Source organism: Thunnus maccoyii, chromosome 17 (genome assembly GCF_910596095.1).
Source record: "Thunnus maccoyii chromosome 17, fThuMac1.1, whole genome shotgun sequence".
Taxonomy (NCBI): domain Eukaryota; kingdom Metazoa; phylum Chordata; class Actinopteri; order Scombriformes; family Scombridae; genus Thunnus; species Thunnus maccoyii.
In genome coordinates this window covers 11,746,230-11,767,342 of record NC_056549.1, presented here as the reverse complement: position 1 = coordinate 11,767,342, position 21,113 = coordinate 11,746,230, and the positions used below count along the sequence as shown (strand labels likewise).

At 44.1% G+C, this 21,113-nt stretch overlaps 2 protein-coding genes across 3 annotated transcripts; both read left to right on the top strand.

Annotated features, from left to right (window-relative positions):
• The first annotated feature begins 19 nt into the window (after nucleotides 1-19).
• LOC121882324 (sterile alpha motif domain-containing protein 15-like) lies at nucleotides 20-1,782 on the top strand. The gene is made up of 3 exons (XM_042390497.1): nucleotides 20-375; nucleotides 490-588; nucleotides 1,564-1,782. Exons 1-3 carry the CDS (start codon nucleotides 289-291, stop codon nucleotides 1,735-1,737), a joined length of 360 nt encoding a protein of 119 aa, XP_042246431.1. The 5' UTR covers nucleotides 20-288; the 3' UTR covers nucleotides 1,738-1,782.
• A 1,377-nt stretch (nucleotides 1,783-3,159) lies between these two features.
• On the top strand, nucleotides 3,160-17,491 carry lrfn5b (leucine rich repeat and fibronectin type III domain containing 5b). Of its 2 annotated transcripts, XR_006092090.1 has the most exons (7): nucleotides 3,160-3,482; nucleotides 8,724-9,640; nucleotides 10,436-10,610; nucleotides 11,556-11,889; nucleotides 15,350-15,650; nucleotides 15,793-16,885; nucleotides 16,972-17,491. XR_006092090.1 is itself a non-coding variant. In XM_042390700.1 (6 exons), the coding sequence occupies exons 2-6, from the start codon at nucleotides 8,750-8,752 to the stop codon at nucleotides 16,486-16,488; spliced, it is 2,397 nt and encodes a 798-aa protein (XP_042246634.1). In that variant the 5' UTR covers nucleotides 3,160-3,482; nucleotides 8,724-8,749; the 3' UTR covers nucleotides 16,489-17,491. The 2 variants fall into 2 exon arrangements, 1 of the variants encoding a protein (XP_042246634.1); XM_042390700.1 differs by having other exon boundaries at nucleotides 15,793-17,491.
• The last annotated feature ends 3,622 nt before the right edge of the window (nucleotides 17,492-21,113 follow it).

The following is a 21,113-nucleotide window of genomic DNA, read 5'->3' as shown; positions in this document are numbered from 1 at the left end:
CAAAAGCCAATCGCTGCGCCCAATTCACCAACCGCCCTAGAATATGAGAAGCTGATTGGCTTATTCCATAAACACACACTGGAGTCGATTTTGACATTTGCCTTCTTCGGGAAGTTTTGTGTGGAAAAAATGTTGAGAAGTTGAATTAACAATGCCCGACAGTTCCTGCTGACAGACTTTTCTTTTTTTCTTTTCATAACAACTTTTATAACTGGACCAAAATGCGTTTCTGTGAGTGAAGGAATCACTTATTAACACCTAGTGCCAGGTAACAGTTTCCATGGCAACATGCGTACAGGCAACATGGAGTTCCTACAGTGGAGTTGTCATGATGTTGCAAGATGGATTGAGTCTATAGGATTTCCACAATACACAGTAGGTTAACATTCACCTGACTAAACAGAGATAACACTGACTGAGTGTCTGTCAGCCGCTATGATGATATTTCACTTCGCAAAATTCTGACCTTATTATTCATATCTGTCGCAGGCATGTTTCATGGAGAACATCATCACTGGAAGAAAGCTCATTTATGTAAATTGTGTCTACATGCCAAGACTGGGAATCACAGATTTTAAAGACATGCAGGTATTAAGAAGAGATTGATGTTATTACAGAGACTTGTTTGCATATGAAAGATGAAAGCTCAAACAATATTCAAGGGAGATTCAACAGGCTCAGTAGCAACAAGATATCCTAATGATGGCACTGCTCTAACTACGTAACACTACTAAATAACACAGTGCTAACATCTGGTTCTGAAGCTAATTTTCTTTATGAGAGCGTCCTAATTTATTTAGAATTTGATAAGTAATTAATCATTTAGGCATCCCAGTTCACCAAATAAAATTAACAAGCATTGCTGGACATCACTCATTTGGGCTCTGGTAATTTGTGAAAAAAAAAACACTAAGTTGACAAACAAGCAATATAAATAATTGTTACTTGCATCAATAATTGTATTCCAAATGTCTCTACGGCAATCTCTGAGGGGACTGTAAGCACCAGAAGACTAGTTGGTGCCAACTCAGTTGCACATCTCATCTGGATCTTGTGCACTCCCCCCTTTGAACAGTGTGACATCCAATTAAAGTTGTGTATCGTACCCGAGAATCGTTGCCAGCAAACACCTCACATCAGCAGTATCACATATATGCTGTTTACAGTTTTTAAAAAAGACAGTTTTTCTTATCTCTCCCTAAAAGTCAGAACTAAATTGGCTAGAAGTGTCTTTATGTATTCAGCTCTGCTTTACTGCAGAAACATCAAACTAAAAAAAGGTCTTTTTTGTGAGTATAAACTGATAATGAAGGATCCTGAGACAGATACAGTAAAGAATTGATTTTGCTCCATTTAGTCAAGACTTGTAGCCCCTAAGTCCTTGATTTGTTTTTTAGGAGCACAACCCTGTAACCCTTTCTTATCATGATGCCGCAATCTCGATGAGATCTCCTTGAAGGCCACTCTCACTCTCTCTCAGAAGGACTAGCTTATTAAATTAATGTTAGATACTGTAAATGTGTACTTTATCAAAGGACTCAACCCCTGCTGTGCGCTCTGCAGGCTATATCTGCTCATGTGCGTGAGCTGCTGGGGATTACAGAGACCATGTGGAGCCGCAGCGTCGCTGACCCTCCGAGGGACATTGTGGGCCTGTTCTTGGAGCAGAAGAGCCGGACAGGTGAACGGGCGGACAGTCTCACCTACCAGCAGTTCCTGGATGACACATGTCAGTGAGAGCTGTAATGAGTCACATCAGTAAAGGAGCACAGTGGAAACCAAGACGTGTCGGTGTCATTTCATATCGCCAGCTGTCAGCTCATAAAGATTAGACACTCACAGTAGGTCACAGGCCTCTCTCACTTCCCACCAGCAAAATGCTCCTACACTGTTGTTGTTGTTGTTGTGGATGGTAGAAATCAGTTATTCTGCTATAGGATTTTGTGCAGATTGCCAACCATTGCTCACTTAGTATGAAAATTACGTCTGAAAAACTCAAACAACAAAAACAAACTGCAGCACTTTAAGTGATAACAGCACATATTCTGACCTTGTTCTAGCACATACACAGTACACACACACACACACACAATTTGATTAACTGTTTAAAGAGCATCTGCCATTCCAGTTCAGGATGGCACTACAAATGCTTAAACCACTCTGGCTATTCCTATTGATCTCAAATGGATGTGTTGTAACTGGATGAAACTATTGATCCGGAATAGAAATCCTAAGGGTAATTCTCTGGACGATAACGAGCAGTGTACGTCATTGTTCTTGGGAACAGAGGAAAAACACTGAGTCTGCGAGTATTGCCCTCCAAGAAGACTCCTGCACTGCTGTAATAGACTCATGCACATACACACTACTTTGCCAACTTGCACAAAAGGCCATAGTATCATTGCATCAGATAGTGATGGGTCGAGTGCCAAGCAGACCCACGGGGAGCCAGGGCTTTCACTTTCAGCCAACTCAACACTTTCTTGCCAATAATCTATGTAATACATGCAGGAATATTCAGCTATAGGCTGCTATATTTGGCTTTACAGACTAGATGCTGCACACCAAAAGGTTTTTATCTAAAGGAATGGGTGGATTTTCAATGACAGACTTGTTTATACCTGCATCTCCCTTATGTCTAAATCTGATAAATATATCTGTGCCTTTAAAATTTCATTTAATTTTTTAGAGAATATTATAGGCCTGCTGCATTTTCGTGCAGCAGAGTTGAATCTACATGAATAAATTATGATGCCTGCCTTTGAGATAGGCTGGGAGGCACTGCATCTGTCTATGCACACAAATGGTCTCTGTGCAGCTCGGAGCGCACCGATTACCATTCCGAGCACAGCACCTCTGGTCAGAAATGGAGCCGGGTCGGTGGGTGACAGTAGTCCGGGGGCAGAAGGGGGGGATATATTATGGCAGCAACCTTTCAGTCAATCTGGATTAACTCGCTCTGAGCTCTGCATCGGCAGGGGGAGAAAAAAAAAAGCCCGTGAAAGCGATACGCACATCTGGCTGGATTCAGCACAGCACCAGTCACTCACAGCGCTGTAGATATTAAAGCAGCCTGTCGCTACAAAGGCGTTTTCTCTTCTGGAGGTGCATACAGGCAGATGCGCAGTAGAGGCGATCCCGCACAGCTGCAGCCTCAAAGCCACACCGGGACCCCTTCAGGTTTGCGTTTTCCCAGTATGTTTTTTTTACGAAAGGGAAAGCTGATTTACATTTCTCCGATGTGAGAAGATCGGAGAGGAATCGTCCTTTATGGTCATGGATTTCTTGAAGGGCATCGGTGGTTTCGCAGGCCGTCACATGTTATAGGAGCCAAGACGCGTGTTTCGGGACACCTGAATTATCTCCAAGAGGCAGCGTCGGTCTCATTTTAGGCAAGACACTCAGTATGCTCTCAGCTCTCTTGGGAGGGAATCAGCTCACATCCATCCTCCCTTGACTTGGGTTGATGTTTCATCTGCAAGGTAAATTCAATATTTTACAAGCTGCAATTGCCTCTGAACTCTTCTTTTTTGGGGGGGGGGGGGGGGGGGGGGACTGTCTTTCAAGAGGCGCAATATTGACTTGAAGTAGGCTAGTTCTCTCAGGACCCATCTGAATGGGCTCAGATTTTCCCCTGTGACAGGGGGGTTGTGGCTGTAACCCACCAGCCCAGGACCTGTACCGCAAGGTCAAAAAAAAATCTCTATCTCTAAATCTCTAAATATTCAATCAGATAGCAATTTTATTTCAGTATCCACTTGGATGCATTGTGTGCTGTTTTTGTCCCTACAGGTGAAAACGAGAATCATGCCTGATGTGCAGATTATTCAGCCCGCTCTCAGATACGTGCAGGATAAGATGCTTCATTGTGTATTTTATCAGCCCAGAGGATCCAGTGATAGGCTATCTGCTGGTGTAATGTCTCTGTGCTGTGGTTAAACCCTGGCTGATATGCAAATTACACATCAGTCATTAAGGTGTGATAAAGTCTAAATTAGCCTTTGTAACAAAACTGATAATTGGATAAGTGTGTGGGCAGAGGGAACATGTTGCCAAGTGATGGATGAAAGCAGGTGACAAGTGTTTTTGTTTTTTTTGTTTTTTTCAAAGGATGAGGTACAATGGTCTTGTCTTATGTCGAGTGTTAATTGTCACATATCTTATTATTCATGAGTGCCTGAGGCACCATTGTAACTGCTACACCGCTGAAACCAGGCCCACGCCTCATTTTGCTGCTTCTATTTGCTCTTACTGCTATGTTAATGCACTCAATGATGTAGCCTCTATGCTGCTACCTTTCACTGATAGCAGAGAAGTGATATGTGGTTCATGAGCACCACGGCTGTTCTGCAGACCAGCTTCACGATCACTGACCCAAATTTTTTTTGCTCAACACAAAATGAGCATTTGTTTTTGCTGAAATGCTTTCATCAAGATTTGAAACATTGAGATTATTTGACAGTCACATTCACAAACTTGCATGCATGCACACACCTGGTCCACATGATGTGTATGTATGTATGTGTGTGTGCATGCAGACTACTGTGAGAGCAGCTTTTTGATAACACAGCACAATAAGAAGAGAGAAGATTATACATTATTTAGCCATTTTGTTGCTGTGTGAGGTAGAAAGCACAGGATCCTGAGGGTCTTTGAGAGAGGGAAAATAAGTCGATTGATATAGTGATCATGGGTTTCATTTCGGCTGCCCTTATTTCCCCACATTTAGACTCTAACATGAAAAAAGCTCTTGCGATAGAGTATTGTGTTTCACAAAGATAGGAAGGGATTTAACTTTTTCCTGCACTTCCTGTACCTGAAATTTTATCTCAGAATAGGCAGAATTGAAAATCTGCAGACGTGCAAGCCTACACTGTGGAGAATATTCACTTGAGGAAGCCATATTGATATTCAGAGTTGGTGTTCAAGGATTCTGCATTCCTCTTTCCGGAAGAAAATCCCAGGTCAGAAGGCCCTCACATCAGGGGCTCGTCACAGCGGTGCAAGAATTAAGATCCAAAGTCAGTGATCAGCATTTAAATCGTCTCCCGCTTCAGTACAAGACAGCGGTGCCTGAACTACGAGGAGTGTTTGTTTGTTGTTGGACTGATGTTCCACTCATGACATATCCAGCATATCAGCTCTGTATTTCTTCTGATACTGTGTGCAAGAAAACACTTGGAGTTACAAAGGGGAGTTGTAAATGCTGATGAACAGCACTTCTATTGATGCAGTGGGGTCTGCTTAGTATGCTATCCCCCTGGCACACACGCAGATTCAAACACACACACACACACACACACACACACTTTCTCATACAAGCTTGTCTGACTGAAAAATAATTCAAACTACATCAGAGTTCTCCATCAAGTCATTTAGGTTTTTATTATGTGCAAGACTAGAAAAAGTGACAATGATTCAGTCACTCCAGATACTGAATCTGATGCAAAATTAGCTGAGTGTAAAATCTCCTTTCTTTTCATGCCATAAATGGTACAATGAGGTTGCTCTTGCCTTTTATCAGAACCTCAATTGTTATCTGAAACTAAATTGTCAGGGCCCTTTTCTCCAGAGAGGACTCTTTGTTCTAAATATTATTAGGTGATCTGAAAACGAGGAACTGATTACATCTCACCCAAAACTGACGTTTTCTATGTTGCCATGGCATCAAGGCTGTCACCCAAGAACTATTGCATTCTAACATTGGCAGACTCTGTAGGAAAAGAGTGTCACAGCACATACCCACATCCACAAACACAGATGTGTTAGTTAGACGGCCATAACGGCATCAGTGTTTGATCAGGATGTTTGGACTCGGGCTACAACGAGCATTTATCCGACAAAATAAAATTTTCTACGAGCTTAGTCAAAATATGATCCACTTCAGCAGAGGCAGCAGCTCCATTTGGTCTCATAAAGCAAGCAGGCTGAGGACCTGTTTCACTGCTTTGTCGATACCATTTTACCATCATGTTGCAGCATCAGTTTACCTCCTTGACACAACAGAGCTTATTTTTGGCAGCAGCAGTCGTCCGGCCGCTGTTCCCTGAGTAACCCAGGTGAGACACCGCCGAGACGCTGCCATGTGCCATCGTTCCGACCTGCGTGGAGGCATACCAAGCAGACTTCATCTCATTACCTTTTCTCTCGCAGGGCTGCTTTCCCTGATTCTCTGCCCAGACGTGGATTGCAGAGGCTTTCTCACATGAGCTCCAGCATAAGTTAGACCATCTGAAAACATATCCCCCATGACCTCACCAGCCGATTGGCATGCAGTGTGCTGCATAAGGCTTTTCTTGGCGAATGCTGCCCCAGGGAGACCATAGATATCCTCTCCTACAGTATACTGCTGCTGCGCATGAATGTCTGTCTCCATAGCTGGGGGTTGTTGTGTAGTGAGCTACCTCTATTAGGCACAAATCCACCCACTGGTGTGCGTGTGTGGGTGTGTGCTGTCAGTCTGTTCTGCTCTCTGAGGGCAAAAAGACCTGCTCAGAGGTAGTAAACGAACATTTGATTGACTAAGAATGAGATTATGGTTAATGCACCAGTAGATTATCTGTTTTGTTGTTTATTTGTGTCCCTCCCAAGTCACCTCACTATAATGAACAGCCCAACTTGTAGGATAATGATTTTCTGGGGGGGGGGGGTGACATTTAAAGATGAAGTGTGTGATTGATGAACACATAGATTGATTATCTACTTATTTGTTCATGTACCTGATGAGAGCAGCATGTTATGCAAATCTTGGTGGAACACCCATAATTAAATGCAAATTAGGGCGACAGCAACAGATATTTCCTGCCCTGTCTCGGCAGCGAGGGGTTGTCCTTTTGTCCTCGCAGAACGAATTTTGTAGGGATTACCGTTGCAACCATTCTCTTCACGTTTGGCTGAGTTTTCAGCAGCAAAAAAAAGCCCCATCTCCACAGAGTGAATCAATATCACGTCTTCAGCGCTATTCGAGTCTGGAAGTAGCAGGTCCTCTCCGCCTCATTGCACATCCAGAGGCCATGCCACTCACAGTCAGAGCAGAAGGTGGTTGGAACACCAACATGAGCACACACACACTTGCGTACACCTTAGTTTTTGTACACTCATACGCATAGACGCAGATATCACACTTTCCACATGCAGTGCATACTTGGGAATCACCACACATAGCTTTGCAGCACTGCTTGACACTGAAGTCATCTGCCACCTTTAAGGAGAGTCATGATTTAATACTGAGTTTCTCACCAGTTCAGATCCCTGAACTGGGCAAATTATCCCTTGTAAAAACAGGGCGGGAAAGACATTGATTCATTGCTGCCTGATCAGCAGTATTCATGAAAATGTCATACCCAGCGTGCTCCCTCCAATGATATCATCCCTTCCCTTGCTATTATAGCCATTTGAAGGCGACCTCTTTCCTGCCTCCTTGTCAGGCTGTGATACGTTTTACCCAGCTGTCAAATTGCCACCGGGCTCCCTTCACTCCCTGCTCAAGTTAAAAACATGCCCCCACACGGCAGCATGTCACTCCCATCCTGTCTGATGTTTTCTTTGCTCTATGATATTTTCTTCATACTCCGACTGTCAAGGTTATTACACCGTGAGTTCTGTGTCACGGCTCCCGTGCAACAGAGGCTTTTGAAGCATGAAGGTACTCAGTTGGCAGGCTCTTTGCTGAGGCAAGATTTTTATGCACGCTTTCCAAGACTCATTGTCGACAATGGAGGTATTACCAGCAAACCAGAAAGCTATAATCATAAATCAGCCATTCTCTTCAGTGTTTAAAGGTTAGCCTTTGGATTTTTACTACAGTTGTGGGATTGGATCTCTTGTTCACTATGTTTGATTAGATTGGTGTTCCTTTCTGTGTGCTGTAATGGGACACCGGCAGAGGTAAATATTACATGTTAAACCAAAAATGACACTAAGTTTCAGTTCTAAATATAATCACATGAATGTCGCTTTCATTCTGATACATTGTGTGGTGCACTTGCAGAGCTGTGATCTGATCTCCACTTTCTTAGTTTTATGACATGCTATATCCCTGACAAGGTCTCAGGATTCATCAAATGGATCCCTCTTTATCCCCCATCTCAGCTGTGTCATAAGTAAGAGTAGCAGCAGAGAGAACAGAGAGAAAATCAATAGCAAGGCATAGCACATCCTCACAGAGGCACTGGGCCCAATCATCCCTTCCTATTGGCGATATGATCCTGTGAGATATCAGTCTAATTCTGATGAGGCCCTGGACTGTCAGTCTAGACTTTCATCCCTCTGTACACAAACATAAAAGGACTGGCATTATCATATCAAAAAAGTATGATCAGGGGAGCAGGCAGTAAAAAGGAGAACTGTCACAAAAATCACAGATTACAGAGGATGTTTCACTCTCAAGTCTGCAGGTGACTATTTACTTTCATGTCTAATTGCACAGCATTTATTGTTTGTTCAGGCATTGACTTGCTTAGCTTCCTGTGCAGAATTTGGACTCGCTGTGAATCTTGGCTGTGAGCTGGCAAAGATAGTCTTTCAAATCTAGTGGAAAAGCTTCAACTTCAAGGAGCAGAATCCCCAGTTCCACTTTTTAAAGGGGGTTTCTCAGTGCATGTTTGATTACCCTGCTACAAAAATTACAGTTTGATAAAGATTAAACAAATTGCAATGCTTTTCGTTCTTTAACTGTTTGATGATTATTTTTCTCTTTCTCTTTTTGCCCTGATCTCTTTTAGGTGTATTAACCTGACTGAAAAGCCAAATGGAGTCTCTCCTGGTGTATCTGATGGTCCTCGGCATGGCTGTGAAGGCCCACAAAGTTCAAATTTGTCCCAAACGCTGCGTCTGCCAGGTGCTTAACCCTAACCTGGCAACTCTGTGTGACAAAAAGGGGCTTCTGTTTGTGCCCCCTAACATCGACAGGCACACGGTGGAGATGCGTCTGGGGGATAATTTTGTAACCAGCATAAAACGCAAAGACTTTGCTAACATGACCAAGCTGGTTGACCTGACCCTCTCTCGGAACACCATCGGCTCCATCGCGCCACATGCCTTCAAAGACCTGGAGAACCTACGAGCCCTTCACCTCGACAGCAACCGGCTAACCCGCATCACCAATGACACCTTCAGCGGCATGTCCAAGTTGCACCACCTCATCCTCAACAACAATCAGCTCACCCATATCCACATTGGGGCCTTCAATGACCTGACAGCCCTGGAAGAGCTGGACTTATCCTACAACAACTTGGAAAGTGCCCCGTGGGTGGCCATTCAGAGGATGTCCAATCTCCACACCCTCAATTTGGACCACAACATGCTCAGCTATATCCCAGAGGGCACCTTCTCTGGCCTGCAGAAGCTCAAGAGGCTGGATGTGACCTCCAACAAGCTCCAGAAGCTTCCTCCAGACCCTATTTTCCAAAGAGCAGGGGTCCTGGCCACCTCTGGGATAATGGGGCCTTTGTCGTTCGCGCTGAGCTTCGGAGGGAACCCTCTGAGGTGTAACTGTGAGCTGCTCTGGCTGCGGAGGTTGCGCAGGGAGGATGATCTGGAGACCTGTGCTTCACCACAACACCTAGCTGGACGCTATTTCTGGACTGTTTCAGAAGAAGAGTTCCTGTGTGAGCCTCCTCTCATCACCAGGCACTCTCAGGTATAACCTCAGAATTGAGCTGTGTACTGTAAGATATAACACTTGCTACAGTTACAGTCTCTGAGCCAGACATCGGATTCTGCCTCAGTAAATCCAAGGTGGCACTTTTTGCTTTCTTTGACTGTCACACCAAATATTAGCTTTGTGAGCGAGAGGAGTCTTACAAGACTTGTGGGACTCATCTGGCCCACTCAGCTAACTGAGTGTTGTAAAATATATAGGATTTACTTAAAATGTAATCAAACTGTGGCCTGTGGAGAGTTTTTCGAGAAGTTCTCTAGCAGGATTTTCAGTTATCATTTTAATAAAGCTGTTTGCAGGTTTATGATGGATCTGTGGCGAAGCTCTTATTACACAGCGAATGCTTACAGTGATTTAGCCCTTGATTCATGCATCCAAACAAAATTATCTGATCAAATCCTTGCCAAATAACTACAGCTATAGCATCTCATTTACATTCAGCAGACCTCTTTTACATAATTGCTGAGAAAATTATCTTTTACTTGGGGTACAGCATATACGCTGCAATGTGCTGTCATTTTGATTATCTTGGCTTCATAATCGTGCTAATTCAATATCATGACAATCATCAATTGCTGATTATATTTACAGGGAATAAAGCAATAAAACACAACATCATCAGTAATGGCATTAATATATCAGTTATTCAGACTAAAGAGATGACTGTCTGCCCAAAGTGTTTTTGGATTCAGTGCTTCATGTAATTAGTGTGCCTGTGTATTTAACATATGCTGAGGTCCTCCCATTAACTGCCCTCGCCTCTCTCTGCCTCAGGAGCTGCGAGCTTTGGAGGGTCAGAGTGTGACTCTGCGCTGCAAGGCGAGGGGTGACCCTGACCCCATCATCCACTGGATCGCCCCTGACGGACGCCTTATGTCCAACTCCTCCAGGGCTGCGGTCCACACTGACGGCACATTGGACATCCTCATCAGCACTGTCAAGGACTCAGGTCTGTTTACACTCAGTGGCTGCGCTTGTGTTGTTGACTGAACAAAATTAGTTGTTTGCTTGTGTGCGCAGAGGCCTATAGGACTGAAGTATTTGTCTACAGCGGCTGATAAAGTTGAGAGTGTGGAAGAGTGTTGGTTCGCACACCAATTAAAGTCACAATGGAGTGAAAAATAACTTTTTCACCTTGATGGCTAAGTTCATTACATGAACATTCTCAGACCTTTAAAGACCCTCTCCAGACACATTTTAGGATTCTGTTTGGAATAATAATATGTGACTGATATGCTTTTTCCACAAAAAACTCCAATTACCTCTTTATAAACCTTAAAATGACATCTCCTCTTTCACCCTCATTGAAAAATCCATTCACAGTGTATGTGCACTGGAGGCTTTAAGTTTCCACATCACACTTGTGTAAGTTGCATACTGGACCACGATTAGCTTCCAAACTAGTTGTGATGTCACAAATCATAATGGTAGGTCCACCACATAAACTCTGCAACTTCAATGTGCTTTTACACTTGGGATGTATATAACATGTTAATTAGTGAGCTTTAGTAGTTCTGGTGGATATTGTTACCTTTGGAACCATGCTAGCTGTTTCCCCATGTTTCTAGTCTTTATGCTAAGCTAAGCTAACCGGCTGCTGGCTGAACAGACAAATATCATCTCTCCTAACTCTTGGCAAAAAAAGAAAATAAACATTTCCAAAGATGTCGAACTATTCTTTTAAATGAATATATATGTTATGTTTTTATTGCAACTTTACTACTCCTGACTAGATCCTTGTTTGTGTTGTATTAACTCTCATGTGTATGTCGCCTCGGATAAAAGCATCTGCCAAATGAAATTGTAACATTGTACAATGCATGTGTGGCCTGCAGTACTTATCTGTAATAATAGATATCAGTGAGAGCGATAATCCAATCAGTTTATGTTCCAGGTTCCTTCACCTGTGTGGCCTCCAACCCGGCCGGCGAAGCTCAGCAGACCGTAGATCTGGTCATTGCTAAACTCCCTCATATCACCAACAACACAATCGCAGAGCAGGAGCCTGACCCTGGATCATCAGATATCGCCACAGTGACCAAGACGGGGGCGGAGGCAGTAGGGGTGCCTCTGGGGAACGCGAAGACAAGCCAGGAGAAGAAAGTAGTAATTGCCGAGGCCACGTCCACCTCTGCCCTAGTCAAGTTTAACTTTCAGAGGAGTATTCCAGGAATCCGCATGTTCCAGATCCAATACAATGGAAGCTATGATGATTCACTGGTATACAGGTGAGGAGAAATAAAGTACTTGCCAAAATACATAATTTGATCTAGTAAACAAACCTTAGAGAGGACATGATATGCTTTTTCTGGTTTTTTGTTATTTATACACTGCTATGATATCAGATGTTAAACATGGTCAAAGACCCAAAACGTGGGGTTAACATATGTAGAAATGCCATCTACAAGTGGCTTCTGACATCGGCTTGTGGTGCATGCAAATAAACGTCCATCTGTTCTGTAGCCTTGGTTACTGAGTTTATTCCATATGTTGTTTGTGTTGTCCACTTCAAATCAGATTTCAGCTCGAACATGTATGGATGTATTTGAAAAGTTCATATTAAAAAAGTAGTGAAGTCCTACTACTATAGTTTGTTTCATGGTTATTTGACGTAGCCTCCCGAGCGGCTGGAAGTCACGTGTGATGCAGCCTCTGGAAGCTAACAAATCAGAACAGAGTAGGCTCCTCGGGTGGAGGGCCTTTAAGGGAAATTCCAGCATTTTTCAATCTGAACCTTATTTTCCCATCATTATGGGTGACTAATGTGGACAACAATTTTTGGAATTGGTCCAGTATTGAGTGAGATCGCTTCAGCCAGCAACTGCGAAACGAGCTGCAATGTAATCCTTGGGGGCAATCGAGCCCATCAAAGTACGTCCACTAAAAGTGCTTGTTCTTGCCACTGACAAGCTCAGATTGTTATAAGTGTCTGACAACGAAAGTAAACTAGGGGTGTAATGGTACATGGATTCGTTACTCCGTTACTGTCTGTCAAAATAGTTAAATAATCCACTTAGTCTGACATGTGGAACAATAATTGTAGAGCATGAGTTCTTCCTGGAATGTTTTGGCAGCGCGCTACTTAGCTGTAGCACGGATGTATGCTAGCCAGCTTAGCCAAGTTAGCCTGGTTACCCTGACACTGACCGAGTGCAACACTATTATTAAAATATGCTCTGTTATCTCAGCAGTGAAACTATAATATGTCTCCCCCGCTGTAACAACCAGTTCTGAGAGAGCAAAATGTAGTTTAAAAAGTATTGCAGTAAAAGTAGTGGTTTGGCCCCTCTGACTGACTGAAAATTAGACCATAAATCAGCATTAAACAGCTGTCAGCAGGTGTCTTGACTCCTTGCAAGAAACAGAAAGTTTGTTTTCTTTTTCCACTGCGGCAACTAAACTGTTTCAGTAATAGTTTTGGCCAATGAGCCATTCCATCCTGCTGTACTGAAATCGTACAAACCATGACCCCAAAACCGAGGTACATATCAAACCTTGAATTTTGTGTACTGTTACACCCCTAAAGTAAACACAGGAACTAGCTGCCTGTAGCAGCATTATAGCTAACTGCATAGGAAACTGCATCTGGGGAAGTTTGCCGGCCAACTGAACCACTCACATATTCATCCGCGCACACCAGTTTGTTAACATGTATAAGGCTGACTGTCATCGTGGTTAGACTGTAAGGAAACTAAAAAAAACTAAGCACAATGACAGATTATCCCATGGACTATAATGAGGATGACTGTGAGTCACTTCAGTTTGACTGGCCAACTGTATTTCTTTGATCAGTAGTTGAGTACACAGAGAGGAGATAAAACAAATGAAAAATGAATAATGGAGACAGAATGGCAACAGGACTGTCAGGAAAGTCAACATACAGTAACAGTTACCTCAGAGAAACTGCTGGTGTTCCTGTGGTCACTGCTCTCCTGATGAGTGAAGAGGAAAACTTTTTCTGCAGAATGGGACCTGTTGCTGCCAGACTTGGAAAATCTAGTGTGTCCATTGATGAGTGTAATCCCAACTGTGTAACTACTACACATGGATTTACAGCGTTTATCAGCAATGTCATCCTGGACACTGTTTCACCTCCACAGAATCAACTGGATGAAAAGAGCAAGGCCAGTTAGACCAAATGCTCAGCTTAGAAGAAAATACGATTACTAACTAACTGTGTCAGGAATTACAATATGTAAATCTCTATCGTCCAGCAGTAATCCATGAAAACTGCACAGTGCGGATCTTGTCACTTTATCTTTGCAATTTGGAAACTTGCAGACATGAACCATTTTACTTCATTTCCTAAGTTACTACTTCTCTAGCAAGAACAAACGCTGAGCTATCCACAGCCTCAGACGTAAACAAACTGACATGTAAACTGCCCTGGATGTAATTCCCTATGCAGTTAGCGATAATGCTGCTACAGACGGCTAGTTCCTGTGTTTACTTTCCATGTCAGACACTGACTAATAACAATCTGAGCCTGTCAGTGGCAAAAATTTTTAGCATACGTACTTTGACCAGGCACTATTGCACCCAAGGATTACAGTGCAGCCCGTTTTGTGGCTGCTGGCTGTAGTGATCTTGCTCAACACTGGACAATTCCAAAAATATTTGTCCACATTAGTCATTCAGACCGAAAATGATGGGAAAATAAGGTCCAGGTTGAAAAATACCGGAATTTCCCTTTAAAGAGACAGGAGCTAAAACGACCTGTTTCAGACAGAGGCTGAACTGAGGGGCTGTGTAAAGGATCAGTATAAGATAAATAAGGAGTTTTTCGAACTAATAATCATGCAAAGATATTCGAGTAAAGCCCCAGATTAAAAATATAGACCTGAAAATGTGCATAATATGGACCCTTTAAATCTGAATATGTATGCAAATAAACCAAAGCTAATTGGAATGATATTAAAAATCCCATGACCCTTGTTTTACCTTTATAGTCTAATTTGAATTTTTAAATCCCCTTGGATATTTAGTTATTAAGAACTGGACCTGATTGTCAACATGATTATTTGCGGTGTGCAGACTAATGCACTGTATCTGACTTCTTATTCTTCGATTCATAATCCCCCCTCGTCTCAGTGTATCACTTACTACGTGCAAAACCCTGATAATGCTTAATCAACAAAATCAAAACAGAATGTCAGCACTAAGCTGTGGACAGATAGCAAGATGAAAGACTAGTCAGCCAGTATTTTACAAAAAGCATCAGAGGCATGCCCATCTGAGAAACTGGCATACACAGAATTCTTTCATCTCTACCCTCTTACACTCCATGTTTTGTGCTAATCACTGTGATGTGATAGCATCTCGCACAGGCTCCTTTTTTGCGAATGAACTTCGAAGTCACCAACACATATGGTGTTCAGCAGCAGCTACGGAAAGCAGGGGGCACATTAGAGAGTCGTGCCTGTAATCCTGATGTTATGAACAAACTGAGGCATCCCCAGCTACTTAAAGCAAACTTTTATCAGTAATGATGCTGGAGAGAACAAATCAAATGCCACAAAAGATTATGCCTAGACAGATCTTAAATAGCCCCCTGAGAGATAAATGATTGTCATTTCATTTTATCCCTACAAAACAATAAGACGGATAATCTGATTTGCTTCTGTCTCCTTTCAATTTAACCCTCCCTAATCTATGTCAGAACTCACAACAAAGCTTTTCTTTTTACAGAATGATACCCCCGACCAGTAAGAACATCCTGGTAAACAATCTGGCGGCTGGTACACAATATGATCTGTGTGTTCTGGCCATCTACGATGACCAGGTGACATCACTGACGGCCACCAGGGTGATCGGTTGTATCCACTTCACCACCGAGCCACAGTACCTGAGGTGCCATTTCATGCAGTCCCAGTTTCTTGGCGGCACCATTGTGGTTATCATTGGAGGCATTATTGTGGCCTCAGTGCTTGCTTTTATCATCTTCCTTATTGTGCGCTACCGGGTGTGTAACCAAGGAGATGTAGATAAGGTCAGTTTGGCATGATTCCTTCTGTTTGCTCTTTTTCTGTTCATTATTTTTGTTAATATTGAAACAGGGGTGTCTAATAAAACTGCTTTCATTCCTCTCTCTCTCTCTTCACATACGTGTCTCCTGTCTCCTCTGCTGTCAGGCTCTGGAGATGGGGGATATTCGGTCACTGAGCAGTGATGGACAGCTGCAGGGCTGTGGGATTCCTAAGTCTCTCTCCAAGCAGGTCCTGCGTCCAGAGAAGAATGACAAGGACTGCCTCAGAGTGTCCCTGCCACCCCCAGAGCCAACCAAGCAGCGTCCGCCAGTTGTGGTAGCCACCACCAAACCCTCTGTCCCTGACTGCACTGTGTCTACCTCTGCTGCCAGCCACAGCTGGCACCCAGCTTCCCCAGGTGCTCCGAGGCCCAAACGTTCCAGTGCTCCCCCAAAACCCTCAGAGGCCCGTCGAGCTGAAGCTCAGGCAGATGTTGAGCTCGATAACATGAATCGGAATAACTCCTCGGAGGTTAAAATAGCCTCCGCAGTCGCTCTGGCTGTACCCGGGCAGCCCACCAAATGGACTGCGGTTCCCAGGGGTCCACGGCCCCACCAGGCCCCTCGACAATACATGACTGTGCCTGCAGGGGGTGTAAGGGTTAACCGCAGGCACTCCCTTAACCCAGACTCATATAGTGAGCGCTGCTATGTGGCCTACCCCAAAACTGGGGCCAGTCTGCGCTCCAAGCGGAGCCTCTCGATGAGCGGAGAGCTGCCGCAGCTCAAGAGCACAACAAACATTCACCGGGCCAGGGACAAGCTCTCCAGGTCTGAGTGGCTTCTGGAGAGCACTTTATGATTTGGAGTTTATGACCTGCGTTCTCTTGTTTTCTTGAATTGGATTTGTGGCCCGTTGTGGAACAGACAGGGATTTTATGCCTTGTTTTGAGCTTTTGTGCTCTCCATTGAGAGACCTGTAAGCTTCCCTCGTATATGTGGGGGTAAGGCGGACATACAGGGTTATGGGAAATGTTTCACATTTGTTTTCTACCTTATAACCTATCAAAGTCTTCTTTATAACGACGTTTGATCAAAGTTTGATGAAAGGCACAACGATGTATAAAACAACTTCATGTACAAAAATGTTTAGTTGTGTGAGATGCTGTATATCTCAAGACAAAAATAAGTGTTCATGTGGTATTGAATGCAGTAACCTGGACATACTGTATTATAACAAAGAACGAAACGCACAGGAGGTGGGTTTATTATACTCGCAGTCTCATTGCCTGTTACTTAAAGTGATACAATCTCTGTAGACTTTGAACATGATTCTTGTCTCCAGCTCTACAGACAGATGGTGACATGTCTTAATTACCTTGGTGGTGGTTTGGGGAGATTACGAATGTGCTTTACATCCCAGAGGTGCTGGAACAGAATGTAGTAGACAGCGCTCCATCTTTTCATCCCGTCACTCCCAGACACAGCACAATGCAGCATTTTGTGGCACAAGTCGACTCAGCCTAATACTGCCCTCCGGTTTGAATCGATACATTTTTAACACATAATTACATAAAGACTCAACTCTGATAGGATTCCTGTCATGACTGATTTCGACGGCGATTGAACCAACACCAACAGCATGACAGGTGCAGGAAGTAATGTGATATTACATGTGGATGAGGATTCAAAGGAATGAGACATGGTTAATTTCCATATTTTTTACTTACTGACGTTTTCATGACACGCCAATGACAACCATTGTAAATGAACTTGTCGATGTAAGAGAAATGATAATCACAAGTATGGAAGGACGTCAGCTCTTGATTTTGCTGTTGTTTCTGTTTGATGTTTACCAGTATAAATAAACCAGTGACAAAAGGGACATTTTTATCTCATTTTCAGCTTGACTTGTGAATTACCAACTTATCCAAAACATCAGCAAGATAGAGCAGCTTTCTCTTTCTGTGCTGTAAAGAACAAAACAATAGATGCATCCCATGGTTCAGCAAACTCCACCAGCCAAAGCGGTAATGAATTTGGGGTTTCAGTAGTCTTGCAGCAACATAATTCCCCTTTCTCTGTGTGAGTAGTGGACCTCTGACAGATCCCTGCCCTGAGCCCTTGTGTTTGTACAAAGAGGGGAGGGAAGCAGATGATGAAAAGAGGCCATGCTAGTCACCGGGGATGCCTCTCGCCTGCACATCTACGCGCTCGCATGACAGCACTGTGCCCGCGCCCTCAGATGGGAGCTACAGCAGAAACCTGCCACAGGAGAGGTTAAACACAACCTTTGCAATAGGAACCTGGGCGCACCTAATTCTACAATTACAGTCATGTCTCCTATTGCAGGACTGACATAATATGCATTATCCACTGGAATACAACCTCTTATTCACTGCGTATTTTGGTGGTCAGGTGCTGCCTGATTGATTTTTATATACATGCTTCTCTCAGCATTAAACCTCAAGGGATACGGCTTATTAGGAATACAGAGTTAAGGAGGGGAACACAGAGTTAATCTGTTAAGATTAGCTGCACATACAGTATGCAAGACATAAATTAATTGCTGTCACCCAATTCAAGCGCTTTTATTCATTATTTCTAGCTCTCATTATGGGTGATTAAAATGCTGAGGAGCTTGGCCTGAACCTTGGTTCAGTCTTTGGCAAGTGTATGTTAATAATAGATGCATTTCTGGGGAGAGAGACAGAGAAAGAGAGGAGGAGAGGAGGCGAAGCAGAGAGGGGTAGATGGAAGGTTTTGTGAAACAAATACAGAGAGGAGGGTGGGAGGCAGAGAGGCAGGGGTGAGGACGAAGAAATAGAGAGGGAGCAAGAGGGGCAGGGAAGAAAGCGGGACAGCTCAGAGAGAGAGAAGAGAAGAGGGGGAAGAGAGAAGTGAGAAAGAGGGTGCAGGGAGCGGAGAGTAAGAAGGAATGTAGAGTGGAACAGAACGGGGAATGCAGGAGACAGAGAAAAGAGCACCCTTTGTAAGCCAGCCATGCAGCCTCTGGCTCTTCAGTATTCAGTGCACCTTCACAAAGGGGGCGAGGGGAGAAGGGGGGGGGGCAGTGGTGGGGTGAGTGGGTGATAGACCTTGGCTGAAGGTCTGGCAACAAGCAGAGTGGAGTGAGCCCTGCGGCCAGATCAGAACCACACGCTCCCCTTCACAACACCACATGAGCCTGACCCGCTTTCGAAACCCTTATAATGTGTTTCCTGGTCCTTGTCTAGTCTTCCTCTTACACCCCCCCCCCCCCCCCCCCCCCCCCCCCCCCCCCCCCCCCCCCCCCCCGGCACCACCCCTCCTCTCTTGTGTACTGCCTTGCATCATGCTGACTCACTCCTCTCAACTGCAAGTGACTCGCCGTGCTCCTAAACAACCCTCCGAACCTCCAACACCCCACAACCACCCACCCACTGGCCTGCTTGAGAAGTGAACATGCCAATCTCTGTGATTCTGAGTCTGACCTGCCTTCTACAAACAGACTGGCCAATCCCTCCTCCATCTGGGCTGATTTGATATGCTGCTCGAATGCCATCAAGTCAGAAACAACCCCCCCCCCCTCACCCCCCACCTTCTCAATAGTAGCTTCAATGTTCTGTCAATTAAATTCATTTTCTGCTGTCACTGCTAATGGGCTTTTCATTCCTTCGTGTGAGTTTCAGTTGGTTCTGACAGGATGAGTCTCTTTATGGAGCACTTTAAACAACATCGTCTGTGATGCCACAATTGCCTGCTTTTAATGACAATCATGATGTGGGGAAAATCACATCGGGGCATTGATGTGTCCAATTTGTGGTCAATTGTCTTATTTAAAGAGATCATTGGGCCTAATTCAGCCTATTAGAATCACAGTTAGAGAGGAGTAATAGGAACGTTTAGTTGAAGACGACTGAGGTCCTTCAACAAGTGTGTTAGCACCTTTCGCTCTCCATGCAGCAACTCGGTGTTTTATTATCTTCACACAGCAGGCAGCCTTAGTCTGACTCACACGTGAGACTGTTGTTTCCCCGGCAAGTATTATCCATGAGAGTACATGTAGAGAAAGCCTGGGGCCAAATAGCGAGTGCGACCAAAACACCGGTGTTATCCCTCTCAGGGGGGAGCACACAGAGGGGGAGGTGTTGCAGTGTAAAATATGCACAGGCAATTCCAAAGAGTATGCATTATTGAGAGGAGTAAATGGGTGCAGGATGAACATCATGGCTCATTAATAGTGAATGTGATTACTGTTTCTGGGAAAACAGCAGTCTTGGCTTGGGGGAAATAATTGAAATGGTCAAATCTAAACTAAAGACTTCCTTGTTTACTCAGCACCAACTGTTACTGTCTAGTCAAACTCACGATAAGCTTATGAAAGCTGATAACTTAGTCTGCCAAGTGTCCTGTTAGGGTGTTAATGGCTCATACTGAAAAACTACTTTTTTCCCCCCTCTTGACCAGTGTTCGACTTTGCCGGTTCAAGGAGTTTGGAAAACGGCATCATCCATATTTTATGATCTCAGCATTTGAGTCAACTTTGCTTCAATTACCAACAGGATTTTTGACAAAGCCGAGAGAGAAAATGAGTGAGCATTTTTATAATCCCATTAGAGAGTGGAGGAGTCTGCTGAGTGAAGGTCACACACCGGGGGTGCTGACTGGATGACTTCCACTGTTTGACACACAGACTTACTAAGTGACACAGCATCATCCCACAGCACAGACTCCAGATTTGGTTTGACGTGAACCCAGATTATTGTCTTGCCCCCCTGAGGGGTTCCCACGCTGAACGAACAGATGCTTCCTCCTCTTCCTCTCCTCTCCCGCTGCCTCCTCTCTTTCGGTTACATATGCTCCAGGGTGATGGACGACAAAGAGGCTGGCTGCAGTTTACACCAGACATACCAGGCACCATTAGGAACCATTTTCTGCCCATTTGCCTGATAGCTGCTATCGCTTATAGAAGTGATTTGCTCTCTGTCTCTCCGCCAAGCGTCCCCAATGATGGATCTCTCATTGATTTGCCAGTCTTGGAGATCACTAAGACAAGAATGCAGCAACAGCGTGTGATGTGCCAGTCAGCTCCAACTATCTATCAGCTGATGGTGAAGGGGGGACAGTTTAAGCCTCTTTAAGGATCCCATTCACAGTGACTTTCTAAAAGTGCTTATGCTAATCTTGTTATCGCTTCAGGCTTCTGGTAATGGAGGATAGGAAGCTGTTCGGAGGTCGTGGGCCACATTATTTTGCTCACCCATCACAGAGACACCAAGTGGTCCCAAACTATAACATGTTACTGCATGCATGCCTGCACTGGCCACTGTTGAATTAACTTTTTTTTTTACATCCACACACAGAAATCTGCATGGCTGTAGGGCTTCCACAACCAGTTTACACTAGGATTATGAATTGACTGTGTTTCTGTGTACTAATCTTATTTATTGCTCAGAGTGATCTCATCTTAGTGTGCTTGTTAAGTTGAGATATCAAACCATGGTG